Source organism: Etheostoma cragini, chromosome 17 (genome assembly GCF_013103735.1).
Source record: "Etheostoma cragini isolate CJK2018 chromosome 17, CSU_Ecrag_1.0, whole genome shotgun sequence".
NCBI classification, from domain to species: Eukaryota; Metazoa; Chordata; class Actinopteri; order Perciformes; family Percidae; genus Etheostoma; species Etheostoma cragini.
The window spans coordinates 15,814,336-15,835,164 of record NC_048423.1 but is presented as its reverse complement, the minus strand read 5'-3'; the positions used below and the strand labels follow the sequence as shown (position 1 = coordinate 15,835,164).

At 40.9% G+C, this 20,829-nt stretch overlaps 1 protein-coding gene across 6 annotated transcripts in view; it reads left to right on the top strand.

Annotated features, from left to right (window-relative positions):
• Nucleotides 1-20,829, top strand: part of macrod2 (mono-ADP ribosylhydrolase 2) — a 415,852-nt gene that overhangs the window by 270,739 nt on the left and 124,284 nt on the right. For all 6 annotated transcript variants that reach the window (XM_034897525.1, XM_034897522.1, XM_034897524.1 and 3 more), the window contains exon 6: nt 16,367-16,488. In XM_034897525.1, coding sequence (XP_034753416.1) covers nt 16,367-16,488 — 122 coding nt within the window. The remainder of the gene's footprint in view (nt 1-16,366; nt 16,489-20,829) is intronic.

The following is a 20,829-nucleotide window of genomic DNA, read 5'->3' as shown; positions in this document are numbered from 1 at the left end:
ACAAGAAAAATGCCTAATTTGCACTGTTCCATACAATAAAGCAGCAAAGATTGAGAGTAAACTCAACTTTAGAATGTACTGTAGGTAGACAGATGTTTTAACCACCTGACATTTTTTTGGGGATACGCTTCAGATATCCCACGGACATTTTACACTGCCGGTTTAATGAAGTTAGAAATGTATCCACATCTTACTCGCATCATCCTTACCTCAGTTTACTGAGTTATATGATTGTCAGCTGAGGTGCTTTTGAGTGTAAAAAAATTAGTTTCTATCATTTATCCTGTAGTATACAGGCAGACCGACACCAGCGTCGAATTGCTGTCCGTCCTTGGAATTCTTTCTGTCTCCCCAATCGGATGTTCATGGAGAACTGTTTCAGCTCTCTGAGCGGCAGCACTGATGTGTGCAATGTTTTTCACTTGCTCTTCATCATTTCATTTCATATATGGAGGGGGTTTAATTTGAAGAAGTGCTATCTGGTTGATGTATCTGCGTGGTTTGGCTGCTTTGGGGTGGATTTAAGAGGTTGCTTTTATTTTTTGCCTCTGGGCTAAAAGAGAATCCTCTCAGCTTTTACAAGCCTTCTGTTCCGAACGGTCTGACTGCCCAGACGTACAGTGGTGGTTCGGCTGTTAAAGAATACCTTAAAAATAATGTTTTTTTTAAACTTCTATAGTATTGTTTGGAAGAAAAGGTTTTGATAATATGAATCTCAATTGATTTCCCCTGGATAATAAATGTAGTGACTTCTGTTTAAACCTTTATAACCTAGATTATTTTGAGTTGTATGTATCTCTCTTTTTCCCTTTTCATGTTCCTGTACATCTCTCTATTGGTGGCTCTTAACGTTGGGCTCAAAACTGCAATCAGATGGTGAGGCATGTTTTAACAGTCACTGTGGTAGTTGTAGGCATCTGCTGGATCTGGCAGAAAGGGAGACCTGATTGTGTGCTTCAAGGCTCCGTGCTAAATGATTTCTCCTTACTGGGGTGAAGCTGATGACTGATTGCTCAGCTCTTCTTGTGCAACTTGGAGGCACAAGTTCCCATACCCCTGGCCTGTACTCTGCACACTGTGTAGAGAGACCACACATTGAAGCTCTTCTGCCACGTCAATCTAGCATAGTACCCCAAATTATTTCATTAAACCCACATTTTTGTGAAAGTAAGATAAATGACCATGCGGCATGTGGCTCTGATTGCCAAAATACTGAAGAACAAGAGACTGTTGTGCAAAAGACTTGACTGCTATGAATTAAGGGGGCTTGGGGAGGGAACAGGGATATCCTTCCGTCCATCATGCTGCTGCTCTCAGGGCCAACACTGATCACAATGCTTGTGTTTGACCCAGCTAAATGGGGCCTCCCGTGTTTGTTGAACATATGAAAATATCTGCCTGTGTCATCGAAAGCTCACCCTAAAGTGCACTGTGCCATTAGTAGCTTTAATGCAGGCCTGCTGAGAGATCTAGCGTTGCTGCATTATCTCTTGTTTGCTTTTATTATCTGATGGCCCTGACTGGTGCAGCTGGGAAGTCAACACTTTGCTGCACCGCTTCTCTTCACCCAAGATGAGAACACTCCAGCCAATGTTTCCCTTTTTACATTTAAACGTCTCATCCAAAACTCCCTTTTTGTAAAATGTAAAAGTTACATTTTCTTTTTTACATTCGTTGATGTACCCTGTCTGATGATATGACCAGATCTCTAAACCACTCCTAGGAATGGAGAAAAGCGCATTAATTATCCATTGTTTAAAACAGATACCTCAGCATTTTTGAAAAGTCTGTGCAAAAAAAGTGGCAAGGTCAAACTCTTGAGTTTAGTATAGCGCTCAGAAACAGACCCCATAAATGTATGTATTACAGCATTTCCCATGCCACTAAAAGGCAAGAGTTTATATGTGCTCTACTAAAGGCTTCTCCCTGGTGAGACATTTCTGTCGGGGGTAACAAAGTGAGAGTATGCACAGCGTGGCACAGCCCTCAGTGCAGAAATGGCTGCATCTGTGATAAATACACACGGCAAACGAATTGCACTAAAGCAGGTGGGGAGCCGACCGATGCTACGCATGACCTTGCATTTTCTAGACATAAACCTTTGCTAGATTTGTCAATTCAACAGATTTAATTTACAACACTGCTGAGAGACTTATTGAGATACAGGTAGAATTGGAAGGAAAGAAAGTAAGAGAGATTGACAGAGGCAAAGAGAAAAAAACAAAAAGGAAGAATTGAAAGGGAGAGACCGCACTGGGCCAGGCTCCAACACAGCACCTAATGAGATTTTACTGTGCCATCAATCCAAAGCATCAGCACCCAGTACACGTGTACTCACTGTGTGGTAACTTCAACTGTATTCCAACATGTTGGATCTGTGCTGCGCCATGTGGCCATGTGTTGTTCTATGAGTAATGTCTTCCCATAAGGGTATGTTTCTTTCGGTCGTGTTGCTCAAGCGCCTGCATTCAGCAGCACACTGTGTATGTGTTCTCTATCCTTTGGAGTATTATGTGGCAGGTGTACCATTGCTAGGTAGTGGCTTTCTTTTTGTCGGGTCTCCCTCCCTGGAGGGTCACAGTTCTTCCTCATCCACATGGGGCCCTGAAACTGTCTCCGTGGGTGTTTGGAGGGAGGGGTGAGGAGGGCTGAGAGAACAGAGGAGTGTGCGAATGACCTCTATTTATTTCGATGCGGCCCTTTCCCAGAAGTTGTCAGGGCTGCCTCACACTGATGGGCACGTTCTGACGCTGTTGTAGATAATCCACGCCTGGAGGAGTGTATTTTATAGTACCCAGGTCCCGTGAGACTGTGCTGGCTGGATGGGTCCTTGTCACAGCTTTTTTTTCAGTGGAGGTACCTGAAACAGGCACAGATAAGAGCCTGATCTGGTGGCCCTCATAGATGGAGCTGTAATAGGGCCATACCCCAGTTCCACTGGCTGAAGTCTCTTTGAAAAATACAACTGCCACAGCCATTCTTCTGTCATTTCAGAGAGGTCATATTTTGTACCAGCAAAGTGCCCACAGGTGATAAAGAAGATATACGATTTTTCTAAATGCTGCTATTGTGGTGGGCTGGCATGGTGGCTTGATGGTTTGCTGTGTCGCTTTGCCGCAAGAAGACCCCAAGCTTGAATCCAAGCCCTATCAGTGAGCTGTGTAGTACCTGTGTTTGCACTGGTTTCTAATGGCGTTTGCGTTTATTCTGTAAATTCACCAATGCTGTGAAAATTAGTGTTTATTGATATAGATGTGAGGAATTGACAACATATCCTCTTTCATGAAAACTCTCAAATGGTTTTACTTCTCCTATTGTGTTATGGAATTGTTGGTCAAAATTAGATAACACATACAAAGTACAATGTAGCTACAGTGGTAATCTGGAAGAAAACAGCGAAACACAGAACAAATTAGCTGGATTGAATCCCTCAGGCCCACATTACCCAGCCAACTGGTTCAGTAGTGAAGGAGATAGTTTGTTGTGATTAGTGTTGTAATTAAACTGCACAGGCTATGAATACATGATTAATGAGTGGCACCCTGGATGTGAAAGGAGATGATAAGTGGGCTGTCTATTTGGTGGCGCTTTGGGCTGAGAGAAACGTGTCACCCCTTAGTGCCAGACGAAGTGAATGAAATAGGAAAAGGGCTGATCCTTCTCTTTGTGGCTCAAAAGTTGCTCCTGAAGGTCAGTCTCTACAACTTCCATTTTATCCACACTTAACTGTTTTTTTTGTTCTGGAAAAGACACGTTTTTAGAAAATCCAATGAGCTGTGTGTGTTCAGTCCATATAATATATATATAGTATTATCACCAAATGATTGGATTTGTGCTTAAACTCCAAAATTTACAAATAAATAAATTAACCAATAAATGAAGACACATATTCTAAAAGAAAGCAAACATAATTGTAACATGAGCCCTGTCTTGCCTTGATTTACACAAAACTAATATGTATTTTAAAAAAAACAAAAAAAGCATTGTTATTCAAACAGAGTAAAACGTACTTTCCGGAACATGACCATATTAAATAATCATTTTGCATTCACATGAAGACAGCCCTCAGTCCAGCCCCAGGGATACAGCGGCTCTTTCAGCATGAGATGATGCAGGCCCCCTGTAGCTTCTTCTTATTGCAGCCTTTTGAATGTCAGCATGTTAGCAACTTTCTGACAATTTTTTTGATATGTAGTAACAAGATTTTCAAAGGCCTTGTGGCATTATCATATTACTTTGAACTCCAAAAAAAAAAAGGGCCACACTTAGGTCTGCTCTTGCCTAGATGGGAGAGTTAATCATTCATTTGAAAGAGCAGGTCAAAAGTTATTATCTGATTAACAAAATATTTATTTGCTTTGGTATAATAATATAATATAAAGCAACCCACTTTTTAAAGTCTTTTAGAAGGAAATGGGAGCAAGGAAGCTGACAAAGTTGAAAGCACAAAGACAAAAGCTAGTGGATAACTATGGTAATTTTTAGCTTAATTTTTATTTTTATTTTGTAAACAAACATCAAAAAAATACACTGGTTTCATCTGTCATCAAACTGTCTAGATCCACACTGAAGCTCGGATAGTAGCTTTAACACATTACATTTAGGGTGACCAGATGAGAATGGGTAAAATTTGGGATGAGAGTGGGAGGGGGACTTTCCCTCCAGAACACAACACCCTAATCTCGGAGATTATTCCTTCAGAGCGCTGTGCAATGTGAGAAAATCTCAGAGTTGAACTGGGCAGATACATCAGTTTTCATCAGACTCACCCTGGGTCGGGTTAATTAAGTCACCAAAATACCCCCACGAATCAAATCCCCTACTTCAACGTTAACCGTCAAGCCACTAAACGTGTATGGAAATGGAGACCTCTGCTGAAATGTTAAATTTGTTAATGACATCTCTCTCTCTCTCTCTCTCTCTCTCTCTCTCTCTCTCTCTCTCTCTCTCTCTCTCTCTCTCTCTCTCTCTCTCTCTCTATTGCTCTCTCTCTTTCTCTCTGCGTGCACACACATTCACGGCCTGGTTCTGATGGTTTATGAACACAAATATGTGCTGATTAGCTCTCATAACGGGCCGGGTGGGTAGCGCGCTGCCATGAGTTCATGAGGCTAATGTCTGATTACTCCACATTGTCATTGGGATAGCTTGTGATTACATTCTGAATCTGCAGCGTTCTTTACAGCAGTACAATGTCTTTCTCTAATGAAGCCTTAAAGTTACTAGTAGGCTACAGTGAAGTTGCATAACAAGTGGTTTGGGGTCATTCTGTAAGTCATTTTGGGGTACAATTTGGTTTTGATGAATTTTCAACAGGTATTGGACAAGCTTGTCCATATTCACGCCTAGCTGCCTATGTACTAGCCTACGGGAGCTGGCTGCACAATGACTCAATCAGCATGAACAGTTTTTAATGTTCTCTCAGACTATAACTACTCAAGAGTCTGCTCTTGAGACTTTGCTCAAATTTTCGGGACAATTAGGGCATGATTTATGATTTGCGACAACTGCTTAGATTTCGGGACTGTCCCGAATTTTCCGGGAATGTGCCGAATTTTCCGGGACGTCTGGTCACCCTTCATTTCATCAACACGTTGTTTTAGAAAGCAAATGTGGTAAACATGCTGAATGTAATAATTAGCACAATATCTAAATATCAAATTAAAAGTCATACTTTTTTCAATTTTAGTTAATGTTCGTACGGAAGTATTTGAGAAGAACTTTATTGTTCACTTGTCCCATGTCTGCTGCTGAATGTTAAATACTATAGTGCAGCAAAATAGTATTTATTCCCATTTCCTAACCCTTACTTACCCAAACACTGCGCCTTTGTAATTAATGTCATTAGGATATTTTGGAGAGCGTGTGGCATATGTTGCTAGAAGGAGAGCGTGCTTAATCTCTCCACCCGCAGTGTCTTTCTCCTTCAAATCCGCATCCGGCACATATGTCCTAATTGAAATTACGGGTAAAAGTATCTGTGAAGGCCACACCACTTTCAGTCTCCCTGCAGCTTTTCTTCCACAAGTGTGTGTGTGTGTGTGTGTGTGTGTGTGTGTGTGTGTGTGTGTGTGTGTGTGTGTGTGTGTGTGAACCTCAATGACATTTAAAAGATGCATGAAGCTCTGCTCACCAGCTCAAGGACCTGCTTGCACAGACCCTCCTAGAATGATGATGTACTGCCCCGGTTTTTGGGGCCCTAATCAGAGAAATGATGAGATGCAGTTGAAGTCAGGTAACAACATCACAGTCTAATGTTCAGTGGCAGAGATAAAAGGCTATACTCACGCAGTATGTGGTTTGTTTTGTGCATTTAATACAAAGCAAACTACTTTTAAAACTCTGCCATAACAGGGCCCCTTGGTGCTGGGGAACCGGCTAGTGAACAATAGATATTGTGTATTCCTTTTGTATGTGATTGTATAGATTACGTCTGCCTGTTGAATTCAAATTTGGCCAACCTGCCTGCAGTTTTCCAGCCTCATCTGGGGTTTTCATGTAGCACAGGAAATCAAAATTGCGTTTTCCTCACAACGTTAATGTGGTTGACCCACAGGCTCCTTCCTCTTACACACAACTGTGTCACTACCTGCTACTTCTGAGCTGCATCACAGCCTAGCCATGCCAGGCCTGCAGGTACACAACAAACAAACTGAGACCTGTGGATGCACAATAAGTGAGACACTTTGGTTGTACAGGATGTGACAGTATAGCTAAAAGGGACTAATTACCCGTTGCTTGCTCACAATTGGCTCAATAAAAGCTCTGATTGTGTCGTTTGTTAAAATAGAACAGATTGGATATGACATATCTAGAGTGTGTGTGTTGTGTGCGCAAGTGTTTCCTTTAAAACACTAAGTATCCCTTCCTTTCATATTCATAGTTTTTGCCAAATGGACTTGATTCCTGTGTACTATGCACTGCTACACATCAAATGGTATTGTCTTGGTGTGGTTTTATAGTCTACAACTGTGCCATTCAAAACTACTTTGATATTCACATTTTATTTTAAGTATCCAGAAAATGAAAGACTGTAAAGTGAGCAAGCAGCAGATCTAGCAAGTGATGTTGGGAGCAGTGTCACCTGGCAGCTCATTCAAGCTTAGAGGAATGTTATAGAAAGCCCAGAGCAGTGAAAACAGCTGGTGCTCAGTGACTATCTCCCTCTGTCTTTTCTCTGGGCCTGTAGTCCCTGTAGACAGTACCAGGGTCACTCTTACAGCATGTGTGCAGCAAAACCGTCATCACAATGTTGTTGTCCTTCATTATAAGGCCATTGCATACTCTTTCACACACACACGCACACACACACACAAACACCAGCCTGTTCTAAAGCTACGAAAAGATAACCACTGTAATTCGTTTGATTTCCTTGTTTTCTGTTGCTCTTGACAAACGCAGTTTGCCTCATAGGGAGGTGGTTGGGGAGATGGAGGTGTTAACGCACGGGACTTTAAAGCCAGTGAGCGGAGGTCGCTTTCCGGGGAAAACAAAGATTCACTCAGGAAATGCGTGTTCCTTGGGAGTGTTATATTACAAACCACAATTTTGTTCCTACGCTTAGTTGTTTCTGTGCAGATTCTCGGGTAACTGAACTTCCAAAAATCAGTGACCTGACGGTGCACCATGACCGGCAGCCCCAGCTCACAGTCACCTATTCTAGGGTACCGTTGACCTGACGGAGCACCATGCGGAGAACCATGCAAAGCACCGTAGCCGATGTCGCAGAGCTCTGTAGCAGAGCTCTGTAGCAGCTAAACAAATCTACTAACTGCCGCTGATTTGACGAGCTGTGACTGAGGTCTGTAGCTGCATCACAAAGCTCTATAATGGCTTAAACCGCTAGCAACTGTTGCTCTGTAGCTGATGTCACGTGACCAACTGACAATGTTCTGGTTTTTGCATGATATCATACGTTTTAGTTTGCATAACTTTTCACACAATGTCATACAAACCGGTTCTTGAGAATGCGCGCACACACACACACACACACACACACACACCTACAGTACCTCACCAACTGTTACAGTATAGAAAAGCAGTGAAAAATGTGTGCCACCAGCCTGCGAGACGGCTTTTCAAAGTGCTCTCTTCTTTTACTCAAAGAGCTTCTTGACATTTCATATACTGGTGTGTTTGTGTGCTTTATGTGGATGTCTTTAGTGTGACTCTGGATGATTAAGAAACTTCACACATATCATGATTGACAGAGGGAAAAAGTGCTGATCAGTGCTTCATGAAAATGTCATACGTAAGTCACTCGAAGGGTCCCCTGCTCTTACTGTGGGAAAAAATGGCAGAGAAAAAGCGGCACATCAAAGTGATACTTTTATGTAACATACAGTAAGTTCTATGCATAAATCATATCAGTGACATCGTAGCTATTCTTGGACTGAATAAACCTTTTATTAAATAATAATTGTTCACAATCAAAAAAAAACTAATGAATGTGATGCATGATGATCCACTGTCGTCCTGTATATCGGCTCCTATCTTGCTTTTTAGTCCTTCTTCTGTTTAAATGTGGCAGAATCTCATTGACACTCAATGGAAAAAGCTCTTTGAAAGCCAAGTGTATGAATAATCACTAAGACGCCCCTAATCTATTTTTAAAGAAGGGAATTTTAATGTAATGCAACAACTGTATGTGCTCAGCATGCGGCAAGCGATTTCTAGGTCTGCAAAAAGCTCTCTCTTTCAGACCGGAGCGTCAGCGAGCACTAAGGGATCACTCTGCACTCTCTGTCACCATGACAACCCCAGTTCCATGTCCGAGTGGGTGTACACACTTCATTTAGTTATCCTCAGCGACCAACATGGGAACAGCTGTGTGCGTGCTGGGAGGGTCCAGTCTAGCAATCACGCCAAAATACACTTAATTACTGAAAACATGGTCACTCTTGTGGGTATTATGGAATTAGAATTTGAGTGGCAGTGGCTGGCATCTACTGTATCCAGTACTTACATTTCTATTGGGAAGTAATTTGGCCTTTACCTAAATGGGCACATTCCTACTGATTGTATGTTCACTGAGGTATGTTGGATATGAGGAATACAAATACACTCGCTAACGTTCAGAGCTATTACCAATGAGTTGTCAAAGAACCATCAGGGAGCCGTGTTAACCAGTCCTATGTGTCAAGACTTTAACTTAGTCTTACTCTCAACTCTTAATCTTAATTTAGTCAACCTACTTTTAAATTGCATAGTAGGTGAAGAGAAACCTAAATTGGTTGCAGGGTTGCTTTGTAAATATATAAAGCACACTTGTAGCCTGATGTGTTTACGCGGGTGGATACTCACATGCCCAAACTCTAACAAGCTGTGTACACACTGACAGTGAGTTACATGTACAGATGAAGTAAAGGGAAACACTTGAAAGCCCTTTTAAGCGAAGTGCCATCTCTCTTGCTTTTTTTTATTCATGTGCAATGTGAACGCTTTGTGATTGACGGAACATAAAATTGTCCTCTGACAGCAAATGAGTGCCTTAGTCAGAACTGTCCAAGGCACTTATTTGCTGTATATTTAGGTGTGTGGAAGCAGTCCTTAATTAAAACCAGCATGTTTAGAAAAGTTGAAGAATTTATGCTTTATTTTGACAAGTTGGCTGAGCTAAACAAAGTTTAACAAGTGCAGAAATTATAGAGCACTGAGTTTATTGCAGTGTATTGGATTATTACAGCAATGTTGTTAATAATAAAAACATTAGACATGTCTTCAACCCTCATCTTCATGAAGTTAACAGTAAAAATAAATGTACTCTGTGTGAATGTGTTATTTTATGTAAACTGACAGAAAACCGCTGCTGCATTATTTGTTATGAAACTGATGCCACAGCTTGTGTTGTCCATCTGTTAAAAAGGGAGATACCTGCGTCAACATCCCAGATTAGGGAATGGCTGGGAGGGAAAAGCCACAGAGAGCAGTATTGCTATATATTTCTCGCCTGTGTGCTTCATCGTTGAATTATCCTTTAAATGACACTCCCTCCTCTGCTTTCCTGTTTTTTGTTTTGTTTTGTTCATGGTTGTTTGGGGATAAACGAAAAAAAAAAATCAATATTAATGGCACACAGACGAGAGATTTTAGCGAATGCTGTGTTACTTTATCGATCTTCTTTTTTCAATTTGCCCTGATGCATTGCACTGTAAAGTCCGTCTAAATCAAGTCTTATAACATGAGACAGGCAGTAGTTGCACAACACCGAGCTTCTTCTCGATTCAAGAAATCCCATCCCGCTGGCTCCATTTCACTATCCTCGGGGAGAATTTTCGTAATAGACCAGCATTCTTTGAGATGGTGCTTTTCCTGATATTAATATGCAAATAACTTTTTTCTTAATAAAGAAAGTACATGTAAGTTTACATTTAAATGACTTCAGCATTTTTGCTGTTTTTTTTTTGCTGATTCACCCTTAACAATGAGAGTTAGATAGTCTCTTAGCTACTGTACTATCAGTCATATAACTTTATAGAGACACTTAATTCTACTTTCAAGACTTCCACAGACTAAAAAGCCTGCAGTCCAGTCTCCATACAGAATCTGCCTTACTTCACGAAAATAGCGACTGCCGTTAAATTCAATTTTGGCTGAATTTCTTAATGGACTCAAAGTCATTATGTGCTTTGTTGATTCTTGAGTGTGGAGGATAATTGCCATGGGCAGCATGAAAGTGGTTTGATTATTGTCTGCTAGCTCTTGTGAATTATAATAAATATAAATGAGGCTTCCATATCCACATATCTCTTTGGTACTAACAGTTGTTGGCAAGAATGGGACCATTCAGGAGCAGTCACACTACAGTAAACATGTTCAAGCCTTTTGGAATTATTATGTGGAATGGTAAAGCAGCCTCAAAGTCAGTATAGGGAAGTAAAAATGAAAGATTGATTAGACTGTGAAGTGCTGGTCCCTCGCTGAAATAGCACAGCACTTCTCTTCTAAATGAAGTCTAGATATTTCAAAAGATTTTTTTTTTGCTAAGAAAGTGGCGTCTATGAAGTGAGCCTGTCCCCTTGGTAGTTATTCAGTTCAGGAATATTTTAGTAGGCTCGAAGAAGTTCACACACATCCTCCAAAGTTGGTGAGGAAAAGGGACCTTTTTGTGTCCAGTCCATCCCAAACAGACCAAGCTTATCGGAAATCACTTGCCACAAGAGGTGTCTCGATGAGGAATTTATTTCTTTTTTATTCTTTTGCTCCTGATCTTAGCCTTTTACTAAGAATGTGCAGCTATTGAGACCTCATCTGATATTGATATTTTCCTACATATTGCAGCTGCATAGTGCACAGTATAAAGCTCGTGCAATTTAGAGGAATATGTCAAGATATGTTTGTCATCTGAACAATTCTGCATAAAGAAAATATATCCCACGTCAGATTCCTTTTAATGGCTTCCTATAGTGTTCTTTAGTGTTTTCTATATATACGTCAGTCTGGAGCTAGATTGAAAGGAATTTGACATCCTCTATTCCTCTCCAGCAAACAAACAAAATAATTACATTTAAGCCCAGTTTTAAGTGAACAGCGGTACCTTGAGGTGTGGTGCACTTGCACAGTGTCACTGATCATATGAAAATGGATTGGGCTTTTTACCCATTAATCTCCAGGATCCCTGCTGTCACAGAAACATGTCACTCTCCCAACAAGTCACCCACTAAAGGTGCTGAGGGTATTTAGACAAAAGCAGTCTACATTCTATTTGTATTTAAGGATTTTTTGCTGTTATTTCTTAACAACCTTATAGGCACAATGGTACTGAACAAATAAGATAAAAACAACAAGTGTCTTTTGACTCCACAGCTAGTTACATGTTTCCCCGTTTCAGTGCTTCTTTTATTGACTTTCAAGAATTGATGGGAGGAATGTGTGCTCATCATGGCACATATGAAGTCTACAACAGCCAGGCATAAGGCATGCATCGTGGCACATTGCCTTCATTTAGAATGAAAACGACTGAGCAACAACTGCAAAGACTCCACTGCATCCCTGTTGGGGCAGTTTGTAGTCAGTAGCAAACCTGCCCGTGCCGAGTGGTCATAGTAACAGAGAGGATACACATTCAGACATATGCTGAGGAAAATAAATAGTTACCCGTGGTTTGTGTTGCAGGATGCAGAATACAATACAAAGTGTGTGGCGTAATAGGGTCTCCTCCCAGCACAGTAGACGGTATCTTTCAATATCAGTCTCATTATAGTATTTAACTTGGACCTTACGCGCAGAGTTTAACAATTGTCTCTTATAAAGAGAAAAAACCTGCTGCATTGATTTTGTTTTGTCTTGTTGTTTTTCTCTGCAGAGCCTATGGGCTAACCGGGAAAGAAGGCACGGTTTGAATGGCAATCATCAGTCTGTGCTGGTTAAATTGTGTTACTGACCTTGTAGCCCCAAGCAAGAGACCTCAATGAACAAATCCAGTGGAGATATTGGGAGGAAATAAAACACCTAAAAACATTGCTGGAATTGGAAGCTCATTAACTTCTGTTGAAATTGTCAAGGCGAGAGTCTTGAAGGAGGTGTGTGCAGCAGGGATTTTGGTACATGTGTGATAAAGAAGTGTTCTGTTAATTTCCTTAATGACTTATCTTATATGCACAGAGCAAACTACGGTCGGCTGTGTATTGTAATTCTATAGTTCTGGTCTCTTTCTAAACAGGTTCATTTTGAAATGATTGGATTCTTTATTTCCCTCTCATTGCCATATCATCATTATTCATATTATTTAGCAGGTTAGTGCTGCAGATACTTTTGATATGAAGATTTGAAATGGTCTGAGAATGACTGATGATTCATTTGCCTTCAACATACTAGACGAAAGCTTTCCTCGAACGCGTTTCATCAGGAAATGCTTTTTGCTGTGTTTCTGCATCTGTTTTCATCCCCGCAATCAAGCCAAAAAGTGCAAGAGGGCTGCTCGTGATCGTTTCTACCCTGCTAACATAGATATTTATGTGCTTCTTGTATGAAGGTTGCACAGAGACAGTGGTATACATGTGTCAGTATGTGCTTCTGAGCAGCGCAGAAACACTTATACACTGTAATGTGTCTGTCGGCTAATGGATACAAATGATAAAAGCTGAGGGTTCTACCAGGAGAAAAGGAAAAGTGACGATAAAGACCCATGTTGGATGAATTGTCTCCCAGCGCTTTTCAAACCCTTTTGCAAAGAGCATCTTTGTATAATTTATGCATTGAAAAACATTGTGGCCATAAATAACCATTTCTTTAAAAACATTGGAAAAATAAAGTGTTTTGATATGCTTAGAGGTTGTCCTAACCTTTAGGCAAGAGCATTGTCAAGGTTAAATTGCCAATAGCTAACGCACAACACTAACATGCCTCTCTTTATTAATATTCCTTAACTAATCAGAAGTATGTATATTTTGGTGTCTTGCAGGAGATTTTCTTTCAGTACAGGCTCAAAAGGCTTTTCTTATTTGTGTTTAAGTTTACAGAGATACTGAAGCAGCCGCCAGAATATGTTTGAGTTTTAGAGAAACTAAATGTTCTTCCTGTAATATCCTTCCTTAGTTACAAAGTGAAATATGCCTTTCACCTTACAGAAACACAGATGCATAAATATTTATTTGATGTGGAAGTGTTGAGGATATGAGTGGATACCTTGGTACTGGTGAGATAAGAACTGTTTAAATTTTCATGAATTCACCAGTAGTCTGGTTTTTGGCGCTTGCCCTCACTCTAATTGGCATGTTGCAATTCTTGTAGTGAAGAACTTCATGAATTATGCACAAAAAACAACCTACCACGTGTCCCATTACAGCCACATCGTGCAATTTTCTGCCTACTATTCTGGAAAAAGACAATACTTCAGATAGCTCCATTCTCCTTATAGCCCAAGCTCATCTTAGCTGGGTATCACCTTGTTTCTGGCCTCTACCAAACATATAATCTTGCCCCTTAAGGTTCTGACACACCAAGGAGATCCTTGGCCGTCGGCGTCTGTAATGTTGGATACTCATGTCATCATACTTCATGTATTCACAGTGCAATGAATACATGAATACTTGTGTAGACATATTTATTTTAACATCTATTAACAGATCTACAGCATGTTGGCCCAATTGGTAAGCCCTGTGGCCTCTAGGTTTGAATCCAGGTCTTTAATGGGCCTTTCTGGAGTTTGTATGTTCTCCCCATGTTTGCTCCGGTTTCAACCAACATAAAAAAAACTCCAGGTTCTCTCAGATCTGGAGTTATTGCCCGGAAATGTAAATGTTCTGTAAATGGCTGCCCACTGCTCCCTTGATAGATGGATCAATAGTGGAACTCATGCTGGTGAAAAGGGGGTGCTGCCTTCGCCCGATTTGAGCACATGCTGTTTCGTTGATTCAGTTTAAAATAATGTTAACTCAAACTAAACACTGGGAAAAGCAGGCTAGAGCTGATGTGATGTTGTATATTTTAACGGTTATTTTCAGGTTTTATTTTGATAGTCTGAGGGTCTCAGCTTGCGGTGAATTGGCTGTTAGCTAAACAAACTTTAGCTTCCTTTATTCAGTGGTGCGCGGTTGTTCATGTGATGAGTAGTTCCTTTGCTTGATGATGAAAATGTGTACACAGATTTGTACCTATTGACTTTTTTTTTGGATTCTCTGTTCGTTTTTTCACTCTAAAGGAAAAGTTGTATGTTTAGCCGTCAAGCCGTAGCTGATTAGCCTAAGGAATGGTCTAAAACTCTTTATGGATTTTTCCAGGTGTCAAGAGAAATGAATGGGAAATTTACCTCCAGAACCCAAGGTCTCTCGAAGGAGGGGTGGGACTGTTAAGCTTTATTCATTCTCCCTCGTGGGGGGAGGGGCTTAGGAGACAGTTTGGGCTTTAGCAGAAATGGGGGTAGTGACTGAGAAGTTGTCGATGTTCAAATTCTTTGGCTAAACCCTGGATCTTCACAATCCTACCTATAGCACCTTTAATGTTTTATTTACACACTCTTGTTACATCCTAGGAAAGCATATTGCTATTGCCAGATGAGTGACAACTTTTTTTGGCTCATTTTCTGTAACCAGTGTAGCATGAAGGCATGCTGGGTGGAATGAGCAAGCTCGCTAACAAGCCAGCTGACTACCGCAACCCCTTTTTTACCAAGACACAGGCGACATACAACGGCTCCATAGTCGGCCTTCATCGCCATTAGTTCTTTACCATCTGTTTGTTGTGTCAGCACCTCCAACACCAGTGAAAGCCACTTGATTCTAGTGGTTCCCCTTGTATATTTTCTTCCTGACCTATTAAGCAACCAGACATGCAACTGAGAACTAAATGTAATCTTGAAATGATTTATGGTCAGGTAGAGTAATAATATAGCTTGTATTTTTTTCAGTGGGAAAGTGAGGCTAAGTGTTTTATATTAGAAGTAAATGGGGAAGTTAGTTGCAAGAAAGCACGAGACTGCTGTGTATTCATGCCCTCACCTGAACCTGATTCTTTAGTATTCATACTTCAACAGGGTTAAATATTTTAGTGCACAGGAATGGGGACTTGATGTGTTGAATTGCAAATGTATGAGTCATAGTTGATCTATATTTAATTGACTATGAATTAAGATTCACAAATAAATACTGCTGAATGAAGTATAAGACCGCAGCTCTCTGAAACAGTCTGTTTTTAAAATAAACAGAGGTCGACGACACAGGGGCGTGATATTGCATCCAAACCGTGATGGCCGTTTTGAGGAATTTTTATCATGTTTATTAGAATAATATTGTACTGTTTCATTAAAATCCTTGCCGTTTGTGTGTGTGTAAATGCAACACATGCTAAACCTTTCTGGAATGATCTGTGGGCGAAGCAGTTACTTCTCGTTTATCGAGGCTGACGTGGCCTGTCCACCACTGAGAAGGCCAAGGGTAGTCAGGCAGAAGGCGAAGATTATGTTTCAAGTCACTGCTTAGATCCTCGTATTTTCCTGTCATCACTCCTATGAATCAATTAAGAAGCTGCATTCCTCAGTCTGGCCAGGCCAAACAAGGGGACCAGTGATTGACAGGTAAAGACATTACTATGCGAAGGGAAAGAGAGTACAGGGAGAGATGAATATTTGAGTAGATGGCATTAAAGAGTCTTGTAATTGATTTTCTATCTTAGCTGCTGTTTCCCTTTACAGAATAAATGCATTCATTTCAGGCAGTGTCATGCCAGCCCTATTGTCTCATTGTGAAGACAAACTTTATCATATTTTGTATTTGATGATGACTCTTCAGATTTTAAAACTTTAGTTTGACTGCCCATTGGCATTCTACTTATTATTAAAGTACACAGCACTGCTAGAAATACAGTCAAACTTGTAACCTTGCTAGAAGTAGGCTGAAAAAGATCTTTGTGTGTTGTCCCTTTCCGACAGATGTTATCCACACCGTGGGCCCGGTGGCCAGAGGTCATGTGGGTTCTACTGAGACCAATGACCTCACCTCCTGCTACCAGAACTCCCTCAGGCTGATGGAGGAGCATGACTTGACCACTGTGGTGAGTACAGTACTGCTACCGCGTTTCCACTCGTCTGAGGAGACATTTGTCTCTGGTCTGTGTGCAGCTTGAAAGCAATAAACTGTGTGTATGTTCTGTGTTTTTGTTTGACAGTGAATAAGCCTTCAGTGAGAAAAGCTGTTTGAACATTTTAGGAATTTTGGAATAGGTACAAGAACAAAAGGATTTAGCATCTTTCATTTCAGATACAGTTCTGAAAAGCCTTAATCTTCTTTATTCAAACAAAACCAACAGAGAACACAACAAAATGGTAATGTTTTATGTTTGTCAAATGAAGCCTTTTCATGTAGACTACTTTGGCTTGTGATTTAATAAAAGGCAGGCCTTTGTATCCACCACTGTGTACAGTGAGTATGCAGTTTTTATCTTAGTCATTGTTTGGAACTTTAACTTAACTTTAAGTTAGATCTGTGACCTTTCTTAAATCCTGTAAAAGTCTTGACGTAGAGCTTAGATTTATTATTTTGCAAGAAATTAAATTTCACAAACCTACGAGTGATTTTAAATGTTTTGATTCTTGTGTATGACTGTGCCATGACTGCAGAAAGCATTTTCTTCTTTAAAACTCTGAAAAAAAAGCTCACTGTTGAGTGAATGTGGCTGATTTATATGGGGGTGTAGATCAGACAATGCCCACACAAACCACAACTGGCAGCAGCCGATCATTCACACACTATCCCAGCCTCTAGTCTGTTGTGGACCGTACGTTTCAGTCTGGTCCATGTGATGAATGGATTTGCCCTGCCCACAGAAGGTAAACAAATCAGTATCACACCAAATAGCCTACTGCCCTGAAAACCTCATCAGAGGCCAATCAATGGAAGTACTCACCAACAGAAAGAGGAGGCATAGCTGAGTGCCAGTTTCATTAAAGATGATTGTGACAAATTCCTGCTCTGTTGATGACTTATTATGAGTGTGACAGACACCTCTAGGTAGCAGTTAAATGGATTGTGAAGCAAAATGACTGAAGTGTTTTCGAAGTTTTATCAAAATCAGCAGCATGCCTGCTGAACTGTCACATCCACAAAGATATGATAAGCCACAAGCATGACATTACATTACAATGTAATTTAAACAATTGAATAACTTACTCTGCTGGGCTCGAGGCTTCATGGGCAGAGACAAAGCCTCTTCTGCAGCACCAGGCCCTTCAGGCCTCATTGCAGGAACACAACACCAGCTTGTCTGCTTTCATCCACAAATGCTTCAGTTGTTGCTTCGTTTCTGGCACATTCCAAAGATGTATTTAGTTTAGGCCTATCTCTTGATTTATTTATCCAATAATCCATATATTTATGGAAAACGGAGTTTCTGTTTTTACAGGGAGCTGCCTGGATCCTGTCTAATTTATTTATACAGCTGCTCTGGGTTGAGCGGGCCTTCAAGAAAAACAGTGGTGTTATGTGATTGACCGGCCTTGTAGGATGAGCCTAGTCATTACATTATCTTAGCCACAGTCCATTTTGTCTCTCCTTGCTGCAGGGACAACAGAAAGCCTTTTTACCAAACCAAAGAGGAAACTGTTGTTTCTACAAGCAAGGATATGGCCGGGATTTAGTTTTACTCTAGCCTGGCTTGATATGCAAGAGCTACTTGAAGAGCGGCTCTCAGGGTTCTCTAGTCCTATTTCTTTCAGTCTTGCGGCCTCTTGGTGCAGAGCACAATGAGACCAAGTTTTTTGGTTAGCGGATCAGCACTAAGCTCATTTTGACAGATCTGAAAGGGTCTCACTATGAGTTTTGCTGTTTGAGAGAAACAAGAGATCCCACCGAAGACAGGCACCCTGCCAAGTGGGCAAAGGGGTGGGGGGAGGGGGGCTGCATTTGGGAATCCTAGACGGCTGGCTCTCTAATGGGGATTCCAGGGCATTACAAAGGGATAGAAGTCAAAACAAAGCCTAACACAAAATAAACTTGAGCATGAAAGATTGAAAAGAAGCAGAGCTCTGTAGTTAATCCCTGTTTCTGAGAGCTCAAAACCACCCTTTAGGCAACAAAACCGCACGGCTACCACAGCCGTCTCATCAAACTCATTTTGTGACTGTAACATGTCAAAAAAGGGAGTTTACTGGGAATACCACAGAATTTCAGGACTGAAAGTGCAGTTCCTTTACCTTAGGGCAGCTCAGTGTGTATGACTGAGCATTTATAGGAGTCAGAAATTAGATAGAAGAGCTTTTCCTGTCCCCAAGTGATCAATGTTGCACTGTTTTACAGTTCTGCTGGGACAGAACTGGAGAACATAGTAAATGTAACTTTGAGGCAACTTAAGGCTATTCCTGGCTCTGAGTTTAGGGGTTGTTTCTAAGTTTTCTAGCTTGTATACTAACCGTTAGAATAAAACCAATTTGAAAGTAACAGCTTGAATGAATATCCTTAAGTCCTTAATGTCGTAAAGTTTTCCTTGTGGGACAGCTCAGTGGACTGTGAGGGCATTGAAATGAGATCCGTGTTTCACTGTTTTAGTTTTAAGAGATAATTGGGAAAATGTGTAAATGAATGTACAATGTCCCTGGCCAGAGAAGCACAGTAGATTTTTTAATTTTGTTTTAGTTTTTATAACACTCAAGACACTCAAGAAATCTCTGCACAAAATGTTAGTGGGTTTATTTTTTATCCAAAGGCTTGAAACTCATACTCGTGGATACTTTGCCAAGCCATATTGGCTGAGATGTAAAGGCAGATATGCACATATTGTTTATAAAGCCATCACCTGGCCCACAGGGCAAACTGTAAGTATAGGATGCAGCTTTAAGCCCTACTGAAGGATGCCCTTCAGATGAAAAATGATGATCAACATGAGCCAAGAAACCTCCCGTTTAACCCCTACACTGAAGTTGCAAGCTATCTGGAATGGTCCAGGCGTTAACACCCTCGCTCTTTCTTACTCTCTGGATAAATATTGGATGGATGGCTGGCCTATTTAGTTATATATTTCAAATTATTTTGCTGCACTGCATGCTGAAAAGGGATAGCAAGTATTTGCGCCCATGTGCATGCTTACAATTTGTCTTTTACATGCATCTTCCTGAGGCATATGAATGTGCAGTGTTCTTTGCTCATTCCTTCCATGCCAAGAGGACTTTAATACTTCAGTGTTTTTTCTTTCCTTTTTGCTGTGGCTGAAAGCGCAGCAGGCTGTCACAGCTCCCTGGGCTCTGACTGACCACAGCCAGAATGCTAGCGTTGCTGGATGGGCTCTGCAAAATCACACAGGGGAGCCGTGGGAGCTGCCTGTGAGTAGGGTTGCAACTCTGGGGTGATGAGCAACGCGTTGTCAAACAGCCCCCTCCTCTGCTCAATGCTTGCTACACTACACTATGTTGTTTGCTTTCAAGGGAGGCACAGGTGAGGAGCCAAAGAGGAAATATTGCTAGAAATATGGATTTTTGGTAGATTAATTCAAGACATGAAATGTAATACTAACACTGCTTCATGGTCAATAGGAGTGAAAATACTCTAGCAGGCCATCAGTATTTGCTTGAGCCAGGGCATAGAAAAACATAGGTCTCACCATGGTTTCTCTGCCATTATCATTTGGAAACAGCTGAGATTGATGGGGAAACTCGCTAGTCAGCAGTACCACACTATTACATTGCCAGACATTTCAAAAGACAACAAATGAAAAAAAAAAGGTGCCATGCAGTGTGAAAGACATGCAGATTTATAACCAGTGACTGCAATCATATCATCTTTAAGGAATAATTTATTGCAATCAAGATTAGCCTTTTTGTGGTGAAGGTTTTCACCTCTGTGTATGTGCATTTTATGAATGCATTCACACAGAGTACATATTCAGATAGACAATGTATGGATACAGTACATACATACTCATGTGAACTGTATCAGTGTACAGTTAGACCCTGGGGGCCCTCCCCTTCAAAGAGCTGGAAAGCCATACAATACATGGTACTGAGGAGACGGTTAATGCAGGTCCCCTGTCTTGGTTAGTCATGGAAGGCTGCTCCGATTCTTCCCTGGAAGCAAACACAGCATCTGTCAGGCAGAAACCGACTGACTGTGTGGAGGGGGACGCCACCATCTGGAAGCCATTCAAGCTCAGACTCTGTTTTGTTTCTGAGACGATATTAAACACCGCTTATACATTGGCCTTTAGAATAAAAGAATGAGCATGTTTACCGAAAACATTATTCTTGTTTTATTTAATCTTTTCTTCTTTTTGAGTAATTTGGGAAGTATTCTGCTGAGACAAAATAACTAGGATTTTAGTTTTGAGGGTAGGTGGCATTCCAATACAGCAAGCATTTTAGTTGTTGACTAATGATCTTGTGGGAAACTGAGCCTCTGTGTTATATGT